Consider the following 20,688-nt stretch of genomic DNA (forward strand, 5'->3'; position numbering starts at 1 on the left):
GGGATCAGGGTTTCTGCTCAATTTGCAGCCAATCGCGTGGCTTCTTCAGCACGGCCGTGAGCTTGGCTTCCGGCGATGAGGCTTTCGGCTCGTGCATGTACTCCCAGCGGGCCGTGAGCGGCAGGGACATGAGGATGCTCTCGAAGCGGGCTCCCGGCGTGTGGAGACCAAACTTGGTGCCGCGATCGTAGATCAGGTTGAACTCCACATAGCGTCCGCGTCGAAGGAGTTGCCAGGTTCGCTGCGGATCGCCATAAGAGTCGTTCTTGTGCTTCCTCACCAGTGGCAAGTACGACGGGATCACGGAGTTTGCACAGGAGGACACGAAGGCGAAGGCGTCCGACTGCGAAGGCTCATCGAGGTCGTCGAAGAAAATGCCGCCGATGCCGCGGCATTCTTTCCGGTGCGGAATGTGAAAGTAGTCGTCGCACCACTTCTTGAAGCGCGGATAGTACGTGGCGTCGTGCTCGTCGCACGCGTCCTTCAGCGTCTTGTGAAAGTGCACAGAGTCCTCCTCGTTCAGGTAGTAAGGCGTGAGATCAGTGCCGCCGCCGAACCACCACTGCTTGTGTCCAGAGGAGTCCGTGACCTCGAAGTAGCGGTAGTTGAAGTGCACTGTGGGCACCATGGGATTGCGCGGATGGATGACAGCACTCACGCCGGCCGCGAAGAAGGGCAGTGGACCGTCGGACAGCTTCTTCCCGCGTGAGCGCATCTGCTGGACAGCGCCCGGCGGCAGATTCCCAGACACCACAGAAATGTTCACTCCGGCCTTCTCGAAAACCTCTCCGTCCTGCAGAACACACGTGATTCCACCGCCACCCTCATTCCTCTCCCACTTGTCCACCACGAATGTCTTCCCCGCGAACTCCTCAGCCTCCAGGGCGCGACAGAAGTCCGCCTGGATCTTCATTATTAGCAATTCCATCCGAATCTTCATGTCCTCCGGATTGTCCTCCAAGTGCTTCACATTCGTCACTGGAGTGGCCATAAAGTGGCTGGGATTGATCTTCTGCTTCCGAGGCTCCGTCTGGGCATCCCTTGTCGTCCACCAGAGCGCTACGCCCGTGCCCACGAGAAATCCCACGGGATATCTATCAAGAAAGCCCCTGAGATTAGTCTTATCTCGAGACGTGCCTTTTTGCACGTTCATCGGCACTGTCTCACCTCAGATTTGTTCTCTTTCGACTCTGCAGGACACCTATTGTCCCGAAAGCACGGAAACTGGACCGGATTGTCCTGAACATGGTGATTTTGGGGCGCTTTTTGTCAGCAGTAAAAACACCGACCGACAAAGTTGCGATGAAAATAAACTTTCAACTGGCGAATGTTGGCTGCATTGACTGACAGCTTTCAACTTGAAAATTTCATGAAATTTTCGTTGTGAGAAATATTTTCCGAGAAAAAATGGGAGAAATAGAACTGAAGGATGCATTGATGATGGTTTTTGCCACATAGATTATTTGGATTGCAATAATATTGCTTGCTATTTACTGTACTAATCATTTTCCGGAGCTCCCGGGACGGGATTTAAAGTCCTTCCTATGTGGATGCCACGCCTCCTTATGCATTGTTTACTCTATGTGGAAGTTTCTGATGCGGAAAAGCTGCGCGTGAAATTTTCACAGCATGAGAAACGCGAAAGAAACCCGCGTGAAACTCTCGTCCGCACCTGAAATCGTTCAAAAGTGAGTGACAGCTGAACCGATTGTCATTCGTGGATGTCGTGATGTGTCTGGTTGCAAAAAATCGCGGAAAATCAGTGTGAAAAAGTGATAAGAAGTGCGACAGAGTGGTGGAAAAAGGGCTAGAGAGTATCCCCGTGTGGAATCAGTCGGAGCCATCCCGTGGCAAGGTCAGGAAAAGAGGCTGCCCATTGCCCAAAACGTCTCACGGAGGAGCTTTGGTGTATCGTTGGGAAATTCTGCGCATTGGCCGTGTACGTCACATTGGGGGGCGAGGAGAATTGGGGTGGTGGAAAAGCAGCAGGAAAAAGGGCTTTTTATTGGAGGCGCAGAGATTTTGCGTTGCGCTGGTGGCTTGGCGAAAATTGGGGTCGAGCGCTGAGGAGGTCTCCCTCGGACGCACGCTGCGCGGATTGGGGGCGAGAGTGAGGCAGCTGGTGGTTGTCTCCGGCGCAGATCCAGTGGCGAAATTGATCAGGACTGCCGTATCCGTCAGCCGCCCCTCATTTTCCCGCCACTGTGCTTGCGTGTGTGTGTTTGTGTGTGTGGAAAATTCTCGGGGCGAGTGGAAAGCCCGCACAGCCCGACATTGCAGTGTTCGTGGTGATTCTCTAGCGCTCCTATCATGTCCCACTTCCGCGACGGCCCATCAGCAGTTGTTGCCCGTCACCAGGAGTGAGAGACTTCCCTGTGCAGTGGCCACAACAGACGCTCGCCTTCACGTGTGAACAGTGCTTTTTCAGGACACCACACGCTCTCCTTTCTCTCCTTGGTTCTTTCCGTTTGGCACCTGCTGTGCAGGCACACAGCTTCCTGCCCATAGTATGCTGTGCCCTGGCCACGTCTGAGAGGAGCAGCGCGCAATCGATTTTCCTCGGCAGTCACCCGCCTGGGCAGCCGTGTGGCCCCCGTGGACAGTGAACAGAGACACTGGACTGCATCCAAGTGACGATTTTCCCCTAGTCCATCACACAGACTCTCGGGCACCATGAAGAAGTTCACGTTCAAAGGTGTCCTCGACGGGTTTCGATCGACGGTGCAGCAGCAGAGCAAGCCCGAGCAGGAGATCCAGGAGACGCTGCGTCCTGAACACTTTCAGGTCAAGCGGGTGAGTACGAATATTTGCTTTTTCACTCATTCAAATCCAAAATCCACGCTATATTTCCCTCGAAATAAAAAACAACCAACACACAGAGAAAGTGTGAGAAAAAGTGAAAGTCCAGCCACACAAAAAGCAGAGTCTATATTAATTCATTGAATAATTACTCATCATGGGCTTCTCGCGCAATTATCACACGATTCCGTATCAATCTGCACTGCATTATGTACAGGTTCTCGGGTCGATTTTTCCGCCCTCCTCCCACATCGCCGCACACACACAGAATTCCAATAGATAAGAGGGAATTCCATAGTCGAAAACAGAAGGGCAGCCCAGAAACGTATTCGGCTGCGATGCAAGGTCATTAATTTTTTAAACAGGAGAAGAGGAAATGAATTGGGAGCTCATGCGAAAATTCACCATCAACGGTATTTGGGGATGCGAGATAGAGTGATTTTTCTCCTCATTTCTCAGCTCTCCCCTTGCCCGAGAGTGGAAATAAATTATTGGCATTAGGTTGACGGAGCGCCCCTTTTTTCTCTGTTGGTCCACACACATGGAGAGAAAAATCCGATGAAGCTCACTCAATGACACGACACTTCAATCAGCAATCATTGGATGACCATTTGGCCACACTGTGCCTTTTTTTACGTTGGCACAGGGAGACGAAATCAATTTGATATCGTTTTTACTAATACCCCCAAGATCTGGACAGAGGAGAACATAAGAGGGAAAATGAAAAGTGCCATTAGAGTTAAAATTGCATTTGCCAGCGGGAATCTTCGGACCGTATTTCAAAATTCTGGAGCAATTATTGTTATAAATGTGTTAAATTGAATATTCTGAAAGATAGAGAAATTGGAGAGTAGCATTAATATTGATTTAGAAATGTGTTTTGGACATAAATATACAAGTTTAAATAGAAAATGGTGTGTTTTTCAGAGAATTATAACACTACGTTTCCTAGCATTGAATTGAACAACAAGATTTGAACACAGATTCTCAAAGTCGTATTTCTACTTAATTGTAGAAATTGCAAAAATAGCACAATAAGTTCCCTTAATTGTTCAAAAATTGACAACTTTCTTCTGCTCAGGGAAGTTTTTGTGCGCTTTAAAAGCATTAAAACCAATTCTAGTGAGCCAAATTCTGCTCATCACTACTAAATTAAGGCAATAACTTTCGGATTGAACCATTTTAACACAAGATTTAAGTGGAAATACAATCTGTGCTCAAATATTATTGCTCAAAAATCTTATGCTCAGTTTAATGCTAGTAAATGTAGTGGAATGTGACACTCAAACAGTCTAGAGAACATCATAATTGGTCAAAAGTTTGAAGTTCACATTATGGCTCTGCTTTTCCCTACATTATATTCAATATTGTGCTATCTGTAAATTTAGATAATCGAAAGGAAATTGATAAAGTTTATCGCAATATATTGATAGCAACGATAAAAGACTAACATATAAAATTTTTTCAAAATTAGGCCAAGAGAATTTCAACGGATTGTATTTTGTTGAAAAAAAAAGAGTACAATTTATATCACGAAAATTTTATGATGCTATGCCGAAAAAATGCATGAGTCATAATTTTAGCCACATTGCACACTTTTATCAATGGATTCCAGTTTTTTTATGATATCAGTTATGCACTTGTTTGCAATTTCCATGTGATAAGAAAGTATTGTGGTTTATTATGCGTTTTAAATACCGACACAATCTGCATTCTATGCATTTAAATCAGACATTTAACCGGGGATTTTGCATTCTTGCTGGGTTTTTATGGTTTTTTGAGCAATTCTGAGGTGTTTCGAGACGCCCAGATAAAAGTTTTCGTCTATATAACATGGGCGATTGCTTGTGGCGCGAAGAAGCGCTGAGTGTGATTTTAAGATCGTGAAATACGGTAAATTAGTCGGAGAATTTTCTTACACGCGCTCCTTAGATGAGATGGAAAATAGTGAGACGAAGTTTCTCAATGGGAAAGTCTGGTGTTTACCCTCTGCATATAAATACAGCTAAAAGAGCTTTTCTCGATAATAGAGTAGAGCGTGTATTGGCGGGGGGGGGGGCGAGAGGCGGGCAGAGGTTGAAGGTTTCAGTAGTCGACAGGTGTTGATAATGATGCTTCTTTTATTTGATATCTCAAAAGATATGTGAAGTGAAATGGTTTTTCTCCCCTGGAATACAACTTTTTCCCATCCGATTATTTTATTTAATCATCACGTTTGATGGAAAAAAATATATGCGGGAAAAATGTGTACTTCACAGCGAAATGATATGATCGGTATTTTAGATCTTTTTCCTTCTTTATGTACATAATATCACATCTATATTTTTTTTCTTTCTTCTTCGGTGCAATATTGAAGAGACATTGACTGTGTGGAGACGATAAGTTGAGTGTGTGAGTGTGTGTGGAGACGAGAAAGGGGGAGGAAAAGAAGTGAATGTTGAAATTTACTTGGAAAATTCCTATGTGGCTAAAGGCAAATATGCTTTTTGAACTTGTATACACACAGAGAGTTTGACTGTATATTTTGTTATATGGAATATTTACATAAATTTCTCCCTTTGGAGCACACATACATTATTTTGCGTAGATTGTTTCGGAGGAAATTAACCCGTAACAAATTATGACGGAAACCCTTAGAGGCTTATACACATATACCTTCTCATACAGATTTCGCCAATATTCTGCTCTGTGTGTCTTATCTCTCTGTGCTGCGAACTATTGTATAAATTTAATTTAATCTATTTTGTAATAATAAAATTTAGAAGGCGGAGTGAGAAAAGAGAGGCTCTTTTTCCCAACACAAATTTCAGATATGATAAATAATCGTGCAGAATTGGACATTAGACAATGTAGGACTTTAATAATGTATGCTACACATAGTCCTCAGATTCCCAGTGACCCTTTATTCTTTGGAGAACGTCCAAAAGCCCTTTTCGGGCAGTTTTGATACTCATTTCCCGAAGCTCCCACACTCCACGGCTAGAATATTTAATCCGTCCTTAAACACACACAACATTAATTAAATCCATTTTATACTGGTCCGACCGTGTGACTTGGGAGTCTTTTCTGTGGCTTTCCATGGCTGGTGAATATTGTATGTGAAATCTGTGTGAGGATAGAAATGTTGGTATCCCCGCCTCTTGGCGCAATCCTTGTAATTTCTAATGTATAAGGAGTAGCGGAGTTCAATCGTCACGCACATGAAATAATGAAGGTGAAACACCAAAATTATAGCAAAAGTGAGTGTGGAGAAGGAGCGGAGGAGGGAATGATATGAAAAATAAATATTACACTGTTATCATGGTTTTGTTTTCAAAGCAGAGAACAGCTGCTTTTCTCTCTCTCTGAATTTCTTGATTAGCATGCACTTACTTAATAACGATATCTAATACAGTATATTCTCATTATTTGATTTGCAAGAGTGAAGTCGTTGAGTCACTAAATTTTAATGCAATCAACTTGATGGGCAAGTAATTAATTGCATTTCCTGGTTTTCATGTTATGCACTATGATGAATCATATTGATTTTAGGGTTGAAATCTGCATAGTTTCTAAGCTGAGAAGATGGAGTGGATTGTATGAATTTGCAGATAACTCTTTCGTTGCAGGCGAAAAAATTTTTATTGGATAAGTTAGCTGAGAATTTTTGGTTTGGGTGGAAAATATTTTGGAGTTCGTGCCGTCATCATGAACGTGCATGTCTGTGGAGAAATGGATGGAAATTCACACATTCATACAACATATATCAGGACGTTACTTTTTCGCTGGGGGGAATGGATAGAATTGGTATTCTCTGCTTAAACAGGACAGAAAATAATGCACACGGAAAAAAAGTGGGAGAAAATGTATGAAGAAATTCGTAAATTTGCAAAATGTGCAACTAAAATTGTGATTGAAAGGAATGCAAATTCGCCAAACAAATACTGTTTGGCTAATACAAACAAACCAACTTTATGCTAAAAGTCGTTAAAGGGGGGCGGGGCACTTGAGTGGGCGTGACTTCACAAATTTACTCTCCATGGATGGAAGCAGAAAGTCTCTAACAACGATCAGTTACACTTTTGCAGTCTTTTGTGTGTTTCTCGCGTGATTTTTTCCAATGTATTTTCGCCTTAAGAGGGAAGAGCGGATGTGAAGATATGCTTAAATGTTCGAGGGTTGGGGTGAGAACAGGAGGCTGGCAAAAATAGTGGTACAAGCAGTGAAGAACAAGAAGAAATATGTTAGAAGCACGTTTTCACTTTAAAATGAAAGTAGGCGCGCAACATAGGAACAATAGGAGGAAATTTTCTCATGTTTTTCTCATACCCGTTATTGCGAAGAAGAAGAAGATAAAAGTGTATTTTATTGTGGTTGGGCGGAAAGCGGGGGAGGGACGTCTTTCGAAGAGAGAAACTCGTAAAATTTTCCGCGAACATCTGAATTGATGATGGTGAGGGATGAAAAAGAAAAACAGGAAAATACAGGCAGTGAAACTTTTCACCTCAGCAGGCCGAGAGAGAGAGAGAGTGAAGTAAAAGTGTGCTGGCTGATAAAGTTATTATCGCCGGGGACGATGAAGAAGGAAATGTGTGGGGGTGACGCGAAAGTTTGGGCGAAGCGGGGAAAATTGCAAAATAATAATAATGACCAAATAAATAATTTAATTTCTTATCTCCATATTTCTTTGTACACCTATGTTAATGTCACATTCACTGTATTTCCAGTTTACACCTAATATATTCACATTTCCTCTCGAGGGGTCATAAAAAGGGGAAAGACTGTAAGGAGTTGTAAAATATAGGGTGTTACAGTGTTTTCTAAATTTATATCGACCAACAAAGTATGATTCATGGACTATATGTTTGTTGACTGTACATTTTTCCGCTTTCGCATTAATGCTAAGTGCGTTGGCTATAAATAAGAAAAGTTTGCAAAGTGAAAAGAAACATAAAGACTAATTTGATCAGGAGTTGTGAATTGAAAAATCCTTTGAAATGTTTTGTGCAATTCATCTTTATCATTTATTCAACAGATTTCATATAAATATTTCATAAGTATATAGTGGATCGAACAAGTTCAGGACGAGTGTAGTTGAATAAGGATGAGATTATTTCATCTAATGAGGTATTGCCACCCTGTTTGCGCGCTTGGAATACATAAAATCGATACAATTACATCAAATTAAATATGTACTCAGGAAATTTGATTATAGGATCCGAATTAGTCCAAATTATGTTGGTATATCCAATATTTCCTCACACTTTCTCGCTTCTTTTTTTTCCCCATTTGCAGCCTGGTGATGGTGAAAATGTGTATTGCTGAATTGTACATAGTGGAGCATCCTTAGACGCTGTTGAGACTCTTTGTACGGCGAAGGTTGATGATCACTCTCGCAGTGCACTTAATCGTTTGTACTTGAAGGGTTGAATACAATGGAGTGAAGAAGCGTCTTTGGATCTAATATGAAACGGTGAAAAGCTAAGGGAATGATGTCTTGGAGAGCTTTAACTCTTATCCCTTTCTTTTTGCGAAGAATTTATCTGCAGAATAGAGTGGTTATAGACTTACACAGCTTTATGCGCTGTATATATATATATATATATATATATATATATATATAGTGTAAGGGTGCTTTTGAGAAGCGTGGGGTGGAATTCTTATTAAATTAGACCCTCTGACGAGAGGAAGGAAGAGATGTGGTGTATATTATACACATGATAAAATTTTCCTACGTGAAAATTACGATGATTGAGGTTTAAGAGCGGGTGTAATTCGGTGAAAAGTAATTTTATGATTTTATATCTCACCTTGTGATCTACTCTGCGGTATTGATTTACTAGACAGCGCTGTGCTATGCACTCAAAGAAAATTACTCTCCGCGTGATGTGCTGGCGAAGCCTAGGTTATTTATTTAGTCACTTAAAACTCCATTAAAATGCCTGTAATAAAAATTAGGATCTTCCGTTGCACTGTACATCATTTATTTAATAATCGTGTTATCTCCAAATGGCATTATATATATATAAAATAGAGTGAAGGTGAAGCTTTACAATCGATTTTTCCCCCGAATGCGCAATCGAGATGGACCGAATTGAGTGAAGAGCAACTGAAGGATTCTGTGTCAAGGTGTATAAATCATTTCAAAATCTAAATGCATTCAATATTTGATAATTTAACGGATCAGGTATTTCTCTGTGAATTTGATTTGTATTGTCTCCTTAAATTATATGCTGAAACGGTTACAATTTAGCTGTCATGACGAAGGAATCTCGATGACACAGAGAAGGATGTCGGAATGGAAAATTGCATTGAACCGAAAATGCAGATTTCATTTGCATTTCAAGGAGAAAAAGACATTGGATAGATATTCAGGATTTTATTGGCATGTTATGTACATATACATATGCATTAGTGTCACTTGACATTGTGACTGTGGTGGGGAGATAAGTTACTATGTAGCAGAATTGAATGGGAGGTCAAAAAAGTCAAATGTATGCTGAATATATCATTTCTGTGGGAGTTTTCACAGTTTGAAAGGAGGGATTGGTAAAAGTATTTTCCGGTAAATTTTCTCATCCCGGTTCAATTTCGTCCAATTTTCATTATCCAATTTGTCAAGTAGAGAGGATATGTACGAGTATAGTTGTGTATTCCACAAGCAAATCAGAAATTCACCTTTATTGTCACCCCTTGGCGAGAGAATGTGGCGATGGGATGACAAAGCTGAGGGCTTCGCAACCTCTTTCAGTCGTCACCTTTCCATCTCCTTCTTAGGTCGTCCATGGCGATGGGAATTCGCATATTAAATGTAGTTGAATAAATTGGTGAAATGAAACTACGCAATCCAGTGAGATTAGGATGTTGAGATTTTAATTAAATAAAGACGAGTCCGTTAATCTATAATGAGGTTTAATGAATCTGATAGTCACGCGTGCGACATGAGAAGCTGGAAAATGTGCCATTCAAGTTGAAATTAACGGGATTAATTTTTTTCTGCTCTCTGTCGCAGATTTTAAGCAACAGGAAGACTTTAACACATCTTGAGCAAACTTAATAATAAAATGCGTCCGCAGGAAAATATGGATGTCGAAGACAGGATATTGTGGGGGATTAAATTAGATTGCACGTGTTTATGGGTGCTCAAGAATTTTGTGTCATACGATGGTGAAATAACCCACATATCGATATATTTAATATACTTTTCAGGAAATCCATATTAGGACTGAATAAAAAGGGACAACACGTGGGTGATGGAGAAGGAATTAGGCATGGAGAGAGGAAGTATTGAATCAATATGATTCAATTGACTGAGGCAAAACCCTCCCAAGTTATAAGACGTTATTTATTTCTTGTACACCCTCCATAAAAGACATGGTTGTGTATAGCCAAAGCGGAGAGATGGGGAATTTAATTAAAAAGCGAATGTGTGTGTGTGTGTGTGTGTGTATAGAAAAGCAATATGGGAAAATACTTGAGTCTCTATTTTTGCGATTATTATAAACAATCTGCTTCTACGATGTTGAGCGTAAGTTGTTCACGTTTCGACGGGCTTTAACTTCATACAGAACTTATTAGATTTATCATTGGGTGCTTGGAAAAGTCGCTATAAAATGAAATCCTCTATTGTGCTTTCATTTATCACCCCCTTAGTTAAACTTTTCCAACGGTTATATGAACGATACGAGTGGTATTTACTGAACTGGGAGACATTAGAGGTGGAGGAGGAGAGGAATAGGAGTTATAATATCTTCCAATACGAGGTTGTGGGGACAAATTGGAGAAATATCATGCGGAAGATGTGTGATTCTTCTTTGTCTAGTTTTGTGAGTAAGTCGTTTTCGTCATCTTTTGTTGTATAGCAAAAAAATCCAGCGTGAAACTAGTTATATCGTGTTTCCATTTGGTTGAGATTTTTCAGGGGAATTTTCCCAATTGACCCAAATTCATCCAGTGTATGCAAGCAGGGTACAAAGCCCTCCGTTTGTTTGTTGAGTCTCTGTCTAATTATACATATTCTAGTTATTTAACATATTTGTATGTTTTACAGCCAATAACTCAAAATGATAATTAAATTGACCTCTGGTATATTTACAAAATAAATATGTATCTTTTTCCAATACTGAAGCTCTCGTACGCTTTCAATCACGTTTGGTATGGAGTAAGTAAATCAACAGATAAATATGAAATGTTGGTTCATTGTGTTACTCATCATTTTTGCCCTGGAACTCAAATTGATGATGGTGAAAAAAAAAGAAGTAAATGCTACAGCAGCGAATAAGAGGGAAAAATTGATTTTGTCACTTCCTATTCGCAAATTTGGTGATTATGCTACTATTTTGCGTTGATGCGTGGATTTCGGAAATGTTATGTACTGGTGGTATAAAAGAGAGACAGTAAGGCGCGAAATACCTTCCAATGCTAACTATTTGTGGTACTGATGAAGCAATTTTGATCGTTAATATTGATTTTTTCTGCAAACACACACCCCAAAGATTTTCGGGGATGAATGATCGGAAATTGCTGGTGGCGTGAGGGGGAGAATGTTGAGTTGAAATTTGTAGGGATAAAGAATCGAATTTCCTTTTCTGTCTCTCACTTTTTTAACCTCGCACACAGAGCATGTGGTGTTAGTGGTAAAATGGAGACCTGAGACTTTGGATAAAGATAAGTGGGGAGAGGAATGAGGATTGGAGTTGTTGAAGAAATCGAACCGATAAATTCACTTCTTGTTGAAATGATTCGGTTCGACTAGGGTTATATTCTATCTTAGTGTGTATGTATGGGTGGAAAAGGATACACCATGAGATGAGAATATCCTTGCGATGAGATGAATTTTCGCTCGTTTTTCTTTTGTGGACAATTTTCACACTTTACCCTTTTAATATTATACTTTTTATCCATTTCTATACAGGAGTTCACCTATATTGCCACCTATATTTACTGGGGACCTGAACTTAATAGAGTTGAAATATATTATTGAGATAGGTGATATGATTTTACTTTCGCGCCATTGTGCAATATGGTGTTTTATTTAATTCCATAGTAATTAATTCTGCACTAAAATGGGTTTGTAGGCATCTAATTTATATGGAAGGCACTGTATGCAATTTATACATGATTGCGGTGGCATGTTAGCTTTGAGAGTAGTTTTCCCTGACTGTCTTATATACCTATTCCAAATATATGTGCTTGAAGACTATACCTTCTTGTTTGCCATATTATCCTGCATGTTATACATGCACATGACTGTATATAACACCTTCGGTCTGGCTGAAAAAGGTGGCTGAGGCGGTTGGAGACACCGAAAGATAAACTTTTGAAGGTGTCTTTTGCCTTTTTTCGCACTACGCTTGCGGAGACGACCTGAAAAACGGAGGTGATCCTATGTAAGAATTATTGAAGATGAAGGGTATTCTTTTATTAGGCAATCACATACATATATTCGTTTTTTATAGTGTTCATTTCTTTTATATTTCGCCTTTTTTCCCTCAACGAACGCCACAGCATCCGCATATGTACATATCTGGGATAACCCATATTGGCTGTATTTCCCTTTCTTCGCATTTTTGTGGCTTTGCGACACTAAATTGTGACTATACAATTTATTGGATGGACATTTGGTTAGGGGAAGAGAGAGAGAGAGAGAAAGAGAAACAAAGGATGGGTTTGGTGTGACATAAAGGGCGTAAAATGAATTTTTTTAAACTTTAATTTGCCCACAAAAATGTTGAACAAGATAAACTCACGTTTGTGGTATCTTCACTTAACAGAAGAGTGGTTCAATTTATTAAATTGTATAAATTTATATCTGCTCTGGTAAGACAGTCACGATGAAATCCCACCATCGTCTCCATCATATTTATCTTGTGCACAACAGAAAGATGGAGATTGATGGAAAGTATTTGTGATAAATTCTGAGGGAGAGTATAAAATGGGGTTTACCTGATCGGAGTGATACAACATGTTCTATTTATACAGTAACATCTCTTCTTGGGTGAATCAACAATCTCTTCCAATACAATACTTTGTACTTTTGCGAGGGTTATCCGGCAGAGATTTTTGATTGTCCAATTCAATGAATTTTCCTTCGAAGAGCTAACAAACCTAATATAATATTGTTTGCATTTACATCCATATACTTTGTACATACAAATTTAATCGAGGCGTTTTACTCTCTGTTCCCGTGGAATGGAATTGTGTCAAAAAGACACCTTTTCTCATTAAACTTTGCAAGCAACTATCATCCAACGTGTCATCTTGGCTGTAAAGATGACAAAACCACGCAAATTAAAGACGATATGGATGTTGCTATGGAGGCAAAGTATAATTCTGGGCATAATTAACGAGACAGAAGATCAAATAGTAAAATATTGGTGGCAAATTCCTGCAATTAGTTCCTCCATATCAATTTGATGAAATTATCTCAATAAATTTTGGTGATAGTCAATAATATTCACGTGTGCAAATAATAGTTTAATATGATCCATCAGTGGTTGTTTTCATAAATTGCGTAACATATTGATATTGTATCTCCAACACATTGTTAGAGAAGAAATGATTTTGGCACAGTTTGCAATATAAATTTTCACTATAATGTACGGATTTTTATAGATAGATTTTTTATATTGATTCTTATTGAACGTATTTTCTTTATATCTAACGATGCCGTAACTTTGGTATGTCCATTTAAATTCGAGCACTCTACGAAACACCCTCAACTTTACTTTTCATCCAACAGATGTTTGGAATTTTAAATACTTAATAAGAATTTTGAAATAAACATTGTTCAAATATTTGCTCGGGGTTCAAAAGCCATGCGGCTCCATTTCATACACCAATTAATATTTGCCGATTGCTTGGAATATTTTTGAAGTTGTGCAAGAATTTTTTTTATCGATGACAAACTATTTATTTTAGCGCGACAAGGAAGTTTTGGAGTTGTTGAAATTAATTTTGAAAATTGCAAAGTTGATTAATTATGTGGGTGATTAGATTTCTCACAATTTTACATGGGGGTTTTATTTTAATAAAAATATACGAGAATTTTTTTTTATTCGAACACCATTTGTGCATTTTATTGTGCTATTCATGGAGCGATGAAATAAACGATGATGTCTATTTAGGGGAAAATTAAATTACTCTTGAAATCCAAATGACGGAAAAGCATTCAATTCATAGACTTTTTTCTTGAATGGCTGTATGTATAAATGTGTGATTATATAATTCAACAGGTCGAAGGGATATTGATTTTATTTGGTGGTATATTGTCAATAATGCAGACACAAGTCATTCAGTGTGTGTGAAGAGAAATTTCTAGCTGATTGCCTTCATTCAGTCAGTATTCGTGATATTTATTAAGAATTTAATTTCCCAGCGCTTTCATTCGCGTCTCTTCACTGACATGGTTCTATAGAGGAGTGCTTTGTACGTATATATGAAGGAGTTGCCGAGCTGGTGGAGAAGAGGAGCAATTTTCAAATTATATACACTGTCTATATTGGTTATATTTTCTCACTGGATGCTTGTGACGGAGAAAATGGGAAAGATTTCATTTGTTGTTATTTCACTATGTGGAATGAAAAAGAGGGAGAATGAAGAAAAAAAACGGCGAGGAATTTCTAGCAAAATATCTATATTTACAAACATCTTGTGGGTGAAAAAGAGGAGGAAAACGTGTGAGGAAAACACATTTTTATCACTTGTCACACTTGAAATTTTCATTTAATACAATTCCGTTACTTCACAGAAGATTGACACAGATTGCTGAAAATGTGTGAAAATCAGAGACAAATTATAGTAGAAATTCTTATGAGAAAACAGCGTGAATCAGCGCAAGTGTCCCAGTGAAGAGGTTTTTGTCTAGTTGTGTTATCAGTGATGTGAAAAACACCTTATTTCACTCACAGCAGAGACTATATGCGAATATACAGTTTGCGATGACGAAGGATGAAATGAGTGGAATTTCGCGCCCTCGCTGGAAAATATTTGCTCTGAGAATTTACGTGAAATTTAAAATATTTAGTAATTTCTATTTTATTCTCTCTCACTCATCCGCTTAGAATGTGTGCTTCTCGTATCGAGCAAAAGAGTGCTTGGGGTGTTTTCGTGAGGAATTTGGAAAGCGTGTCACGGCTTCCACAACACTACTCTAAGCCCGTATAGAACCATCATGATGCTATTCAGTAGTATATGTAGTACATTTTGTGTAATAATAAATATTTGGTGTGTCTTAACATTTACCTGTGTGCCATGGTGGAAATTTTCTCAAAGAGAGGTGGTAAATGAGAAAGAATGTCTCTGAAGATATTTTAAACGGAAAATTTCAACTATGTTACGAATTAAGATTTTACCACTGCTCTCGAAGCTCATCTCAGATTTATGTATATTGCCAGGTATATGCATATTTTCAGTACTTTATTCTGATTTAATTTACATTTTATAGCTTCTCTCGTCACAAGGAGAGAATTTTTTATGAAAAATATTACGCTTCTCAAATCCGAGCTTATTAGCGAAAACTCACTTTTGTACAAAATTTTCACTTCAACCGTGCATCACAAGATACCACATAAATTTTGCTTACACAGTGGAAGCCAAAAGTAAATATGGTTTTGCAATTGCAACATATTTTAATTGTTCAGTAAACTGAAAACTCTTGAACGATCTGGCAAAAATAGCGTGAAAATTTTTATAAAAACAAAATCGGTATTTTATTTCGCATGTATCTTTATTCACTTGTCCAAATACAGTGGAATATTAATAATTTTATCCGTCAGTGTGGCTGTTCTTAGAGAAAGCTCCGTTGACTGCCATATAAGAGTGTTTTGCACGAAAAGTAAAAGCTCTCTCGCTCCTCCTCCCAATAAACGTGTCGTGGATGTGGTGTTTCACTGTAAATTTTCATATAAAATTTTCCTTCTATATAAAAAGTCATTTGTATGTAATGTATTTTAATATGAGAATGTATGAATGACCAAGTGGCACGCAATTTATATTTTGAGTGAACTTTATGAATGTGGTTATTATTATTAATAAACATGCCGCTAAAAAGGATAAAAAGAATGAACGAGAGGGTGTATTAAGTGGGAGAAAGTCTAAATTTGTGGGTGGAACTTTTGTGAGAAAAAGGTTCTCTCCATTGTGGAAATACACACACACACATATTTTTCTTCTTCTAATATCCCTAATTTCCCACTGACTGGTTAGTTCTTGACTATATGGCTAGAAAGTTGAGCATTGAGTATACGTTCAGTAGTCGGTGATTTTTCCTCAATTTAGCTTTTATGACACAACTTTTTCCTTCCGTCAAACCCTTACTTTCCATACAAAAGTGAACCAAACAAAATGTAGACGCTGTTAGAATTCTCACACTCCTTTGCGTAGGTTCAAGTTGGGCAATTAGCGTAGGTATATTATGTTGATACGAGTAATTTATTACCAGTTCTCCGCACTTCAAAAACAGCCCAGTAAAGTTTAGGCAAAAGAAAAGTGTAAAAGCAACAAAAGCTACTTAGAAATTTCTTCGAAAGTCACATACCGATAAGACCAATTACTCCTCTTATTCTTGTGTGGAAGCACCCAAGTTCTCCAGCACGAACTTTTAATTAGATCTATTTTATGGGACACCACGAGAATCTCATATAATTTGCGGGAAAACAGAGATTTTGGTGCATTTTGCATTGGCTTCATTCAATCAAGTGATGGTGTATTTTAATCGATAGCAGTTGAATCATAAGTAAGTGATGTTAAAGACCAGGAGGATGGTCTTCCTGGGTATATCGAATGGAAAATTCATAAGAACATTCAACATAGATTTTCCACATTCGTGTGTACGGGAAGTACAAATGGCGATTATTATAGGTCAGGGTAGAGACTGCCGTGTGAGGTTTAGTGTGGTGCAGAGGCGGTGTGGCGATGAGGATTGTGGAGACTAGACGGTGGAGTCACTGGAGAAGAGGTGCGCCAAGTGTAGTGTGAGATCGATAAAAGCCTCATGTGATATTATATTCAGCGCGTTATATAAATAAAAAGTGGTAAATAACGTATTTTTCTATGGAAATTTTATACAGTTGCAAAGTCTTAATTTTTGAGATATCTATGGTCGAGAAAACTTTCTGGCAAACTACATAAATACATATTACTTTATGTTCCTTCTGTGGAATATGTATTCGTGATTTTCCAGAGTAGTTGCACGCGGTCAAACTTTTTTGGGTCGCTCTCGGGATTCTCAGAATAACGGCGAGAGATAAAGTACCAAAAATCTTTTTCTATATATATTTTACACATTTTTTTCCTACAAATCTTCTTAACTGTTATAATAAAAATTGCACTTGGAATGCAAATCTGTAGTTTGCACGTCAAATTGCAGATTTGACGCAATTGCAGATGAACAACTAAGCCTTGACCTAACCTTGGTAATTGTACTTATATAAATATTCCACTCCGTCTTTCAATTAGGTTCCAATTCAACAAAGATTATTATACATTGCAAGTGGATTCTTGTCATATTTGGAAATGCATGAACTTTTAATTGTAAATCTTCTTCCACTGTATTTTATTACTTGACGGATGCCTTCATTCTATAATTTCTCGTATACCTTTTCACATAATATCCGTCATTGGGTTCGCGCACTCGTGAGCCAGTGGCAGAAGGCAGAATCCAAGCATATGCACATTCATATGTATGTATATATAATGGAGGTTTCTTTATATGAAAAGACATTTCCTTGCTGCGATTCTTATTCCATGTGACTTGGCATTGTGTATTAGTGTAGTTTTTCATTTACATTGAAATGAGGAAAGTGCCTCACGAGGAGAAATATAAACGTTTCTTCTTTTTCATGCGCTTCCACCGCTCTTCCACCATTTCCCATCCACTCAGCATGACGGCGTCTGCAAGGAATTTCACATGCTCTTCTCTTATTGCGAGTGGTAGTTTCTCCGAATGTTAGACTGGAAGCAAAGAGTTTATATAAACAGGAATAAGATCGAAATATAACATTTCACCCAGTGAAATAAGAAAATTCATGGAATTTCATGAAATTAATGAAGTCATTGTTCTTACTCAAAACCATTAAGTTTTTGCCATTTCGAGGAGGAATTTATTGTGCCAGTTACAAACGTATTGCTTTTCTGACTGTCTCTCTGGGTATTAATTTTCCTTCCAAGGATTTTCACACTCAACAATTTTGCGGTTTTGCCTCACAAAGTTGGGTCTTTTTCTCTGTGTCAGATTTGATGGAAAAATCAATTTCAACCATATAAAACATAAAGTTTCCAGGCAATTATTCCGGCTTCGCGAATTTGGGAGGCGAGCGCAATTAAGATAGTTATCCTAAATGGAGTGCGAGTGAAAAATGAAAAGTAGTTCCTTTGTTATGCAGTGCTGGATGAGATCACACATTAACAGCTATGCTATTTGTTTAATGAGTGGTAAAAGTGTTGGCCTTATGGCGATATAGTATTGTATAAGTTCATATTTCGCACATGAATGAAAATGTTCTTTCACTTCCACTGAATTAATCGCGGATTTTCATGTCGCTTTCCTGTGTGACAGTACAAATGCGGTTGTAATGCTGTGTATAATAAAATTTATCACTTGTATTTGTCTTTAATGAAAATTTAATTAAATCCACTGATAGAAAATATGTACATTGTTTATATGCACGAAATGTAATATGTTAGCCAGTTTGTATATTGTAAACTGCAACATGATCGAAAGGCAAGTAGACTGAAGTAACTGGAAAAGCTCGTTAAGTTGTCGGCATGGAAACTTGAAGAAGCGACACATTAGAAAAGCAATAAAATACATACATTTAGTAAACATTTTGGATGTAGTCGCATAATAAAATTAACCTTAATAGACGCTTACATGCAGTCTGAATTGTCTTTACTTGAGAGATTCACGCTTTTGGGAAAGGGGCGTTAGAAAATTTGTGTTGTGTGTGTATGGAATATTAAATGATGTAAAATGGATTTACAATGGAAATGCAAATTGCAAATGACAGGAAATTTTGTGTTACAAGAGATTTGGGGAATTGCCATTTAGTAGAGTGAATGGGTATTTATTGAAAATTAATGGTTAAATTTTATCTAAGGGCGCGCGCGTTGCGTGAGTTTTGTTAAAGTGTTTGGAAGCATGAATTACATGTGATATTGTGTGGAATGAAATGAAATATAAATTGCATAATAACAATATGAGACAGTTGGGACTCGAAATAAATTGCCGTGCTATATTGAAAACACTAATGGACGCTTGTGAACTTGTGCGAGAAAGTTGGTGAGGGTCTGCAATGAGTGGCAGAGAGAGAGAGAGCAATTTGTACAGAGGGCGGAATGGTAAAAAAAATATATGGCAAATTGCATTTGGATATTCCCTAATTGCACGCATGTGTGAAATTATGTAAATTCATTAAATATCGCCATTGCATTGATAAATAACAAATTTGTAGGTTTTATTGGTCTTTGTAATTTCCGATGGGGTTTTTCGACCTTTTTGTCCACTTTTCCAAACAGCCTCGATATATATATACGTATGTATATGTATGTATGGCGAATGAGTGGCTATTTGAAATGCGGTCGTAGCGAATTTGCTTGGCTATTTGTATTTATTAGTAAAATGCAATTAGCCTCAATGTGTAGTGCTGGCAAAAAGAATATGCAAAGCCATTAGTATTGTTATTTTAATAAATTGTATCATGTGAGTAAGTGAATTTCGGGGTAGGTTAATAATTTACCATCTGCAAATATTGGTAGTAGTCATGTGGACATAATGTTGCAAATTGAAACCGATGGAAGTAAAATAATCCTTTGAAGTTGTAAAGCTCGCGTGTGTAACTTAAATTCGAATTTCAAATGGTCGTGTGAACACCAAAAACGAATTCCGCACTGTTGGTTGGCGCGCATTGTTTGTTGCAAAATTAATGAATGTTTATCTGATGGCGATTGCTAGGGACAAACTATGCAATGTGTGAAATACTCGTCGGCACAGACCACTATCATCTATCTAATAGCGGCCCATTTTGTCCACCTTTCGCCCCTGAATGTGATACATACCAGGGCCATTAGTGACAATAACAGTGGCGTCAAATGAAAATCCCATCACGTGCCTATGCCACCCTTTCACTAATATCCCATCGCCGGTTTGTGTAACACACCGACTGTACATGATGCATGATGATAGTGGAAGTTTTATACTTGAGCGGCAAAAGGAGAGCTTTTTAGTGCACACGACGTGTTGATCATACACAGGATTAGTAAATAGACAGGCGAAACGTAATTTCCCTGTGTATTTTCCATGTTACAGTAATACATATTGACGGTTTGGTTATTAATTTGTTTGGGACGCTCATGTTGATATTTTGATAGGTCACGGAATTTCAGTGAATTGACAAGGAGGATTGAGTCAATAGGGCCGGAATTATTGAATTGATATTCATACTGAATAACAACTCTAAAGGGCTTATGCATAAACACTGGATGCACTGAATTCTAGTTCTCCGCACACACAATTGATATTTTCTTGTCCTACTATTCGAAGAATGCAGAGAATCACAAAGATTTTATGAATCATCTCAAATGAGGGCAGACTGAGTTATTCGTCCAATGAATTTACATAAGTATGCAATTACGTTTAAGCATAGTTATGCTCGCACATATGTTCCTATTTCTAATGCATGTATATTAATTGAGTAGTTTTATGGAACTAAACAATTAACTATAACAAATAGAGAAAGTTACACATACCTTCAGCTCCATATATGGAATTGTGTGTAAAAGTTCTACAAGCGGCTTCAGCACAGGTACACATATCTTAGTTTATACGCTTTCTCTCTCTATGTGCAGAGGAAGAACCAGAATTTACCATCACGAGTTGCTGCCATTAAAAGTACGACGATAGTGCGCTGAAAA

General features: G+C 38.4%; 2 protein-coding genes across 6 annotated transcripts in view; one reads left to right on the forward strand and one right to left on the reverse strand.

Moving 5' to 3' along the window:
- Positions 1–4: 4 nt before the first annotated feature.
- On the reverse strand, positions 5–1,339 carry LOC132261220 (oxygen-dependent coproporphyrinogen-III oxidase). Its single transcript, XM_059759895.1, has 2 exons — positions 1,168–1,339; positions 5–1,094 (listed from the first exon to the last, which is right to left on the reverse strand). Exons 1-2 carry the CDS (start codon positions 1,245–1,247, stop codon positions 5–7), a joined length of 1,170 nt encoding a protein of 389 aa, XP_059615878.1. The 5' UTR covers positions 1,248–1,339.
- A 966-nt stretch (positions 1,340–2,305) lies between these two features.
- Positions 2,306–20,688, forward strand: part of LOC132260285 (syntaxin-binding protein 5) — a 79,398-nt gene continuing 61,015 nt past the window's right edge. For 2 of the 5 annotated variants that reach the window (XM_059758301.1, XM_059758302.1), the window contains exon 1: positions 2,306–2,793. In XM_059758301.1, coding sequence (XP_059614284.1) covers positions 2,674–2,793 — 120 coding nt within the window. In that variant the 5' untranslated portion in view covers positions 2,306–2,673. The remainder of the gene's footprint in view (positions 2,794–20,688) is intronic. The other 3 variants (XM_059758305.1, XM_059758306.1, XM_059758304.1) reach the window with 2 other exon arrangements.

Source organism: Phlebotomus argentipes, unplaced genomic scaffold, assembly GCF_947086385.1.
Source record: "Phlebotomus argentipes unplaced genomic scaffold, Phlebotomus argentipes genome assembly scaffold_18, whole genome shotgun sequence".
Taxonomy (NCBI): Eukaryota; Metazoa; Arthropoda; class Insecta; order Diptera; family Psychodidae; genus Phlebotomus; species Phlebotomus argentipes.

Coding starts and splice junctions, on each gene's coding strand:
- LOC132261220 (XM_059759895.1), bottom strand. CDS start 1,247: ATGTTCAGGACAATCCGGTCCAGTTTCCGTGCTTTCGGGACAATAGGT. Junction 1,095..1,167: donor CGAAAGAGAACAAATCTGAG/GTGAGACAGTGC, acceptor CTTTCTTGATAG/ATATCCCGTGGGATTTCTCG.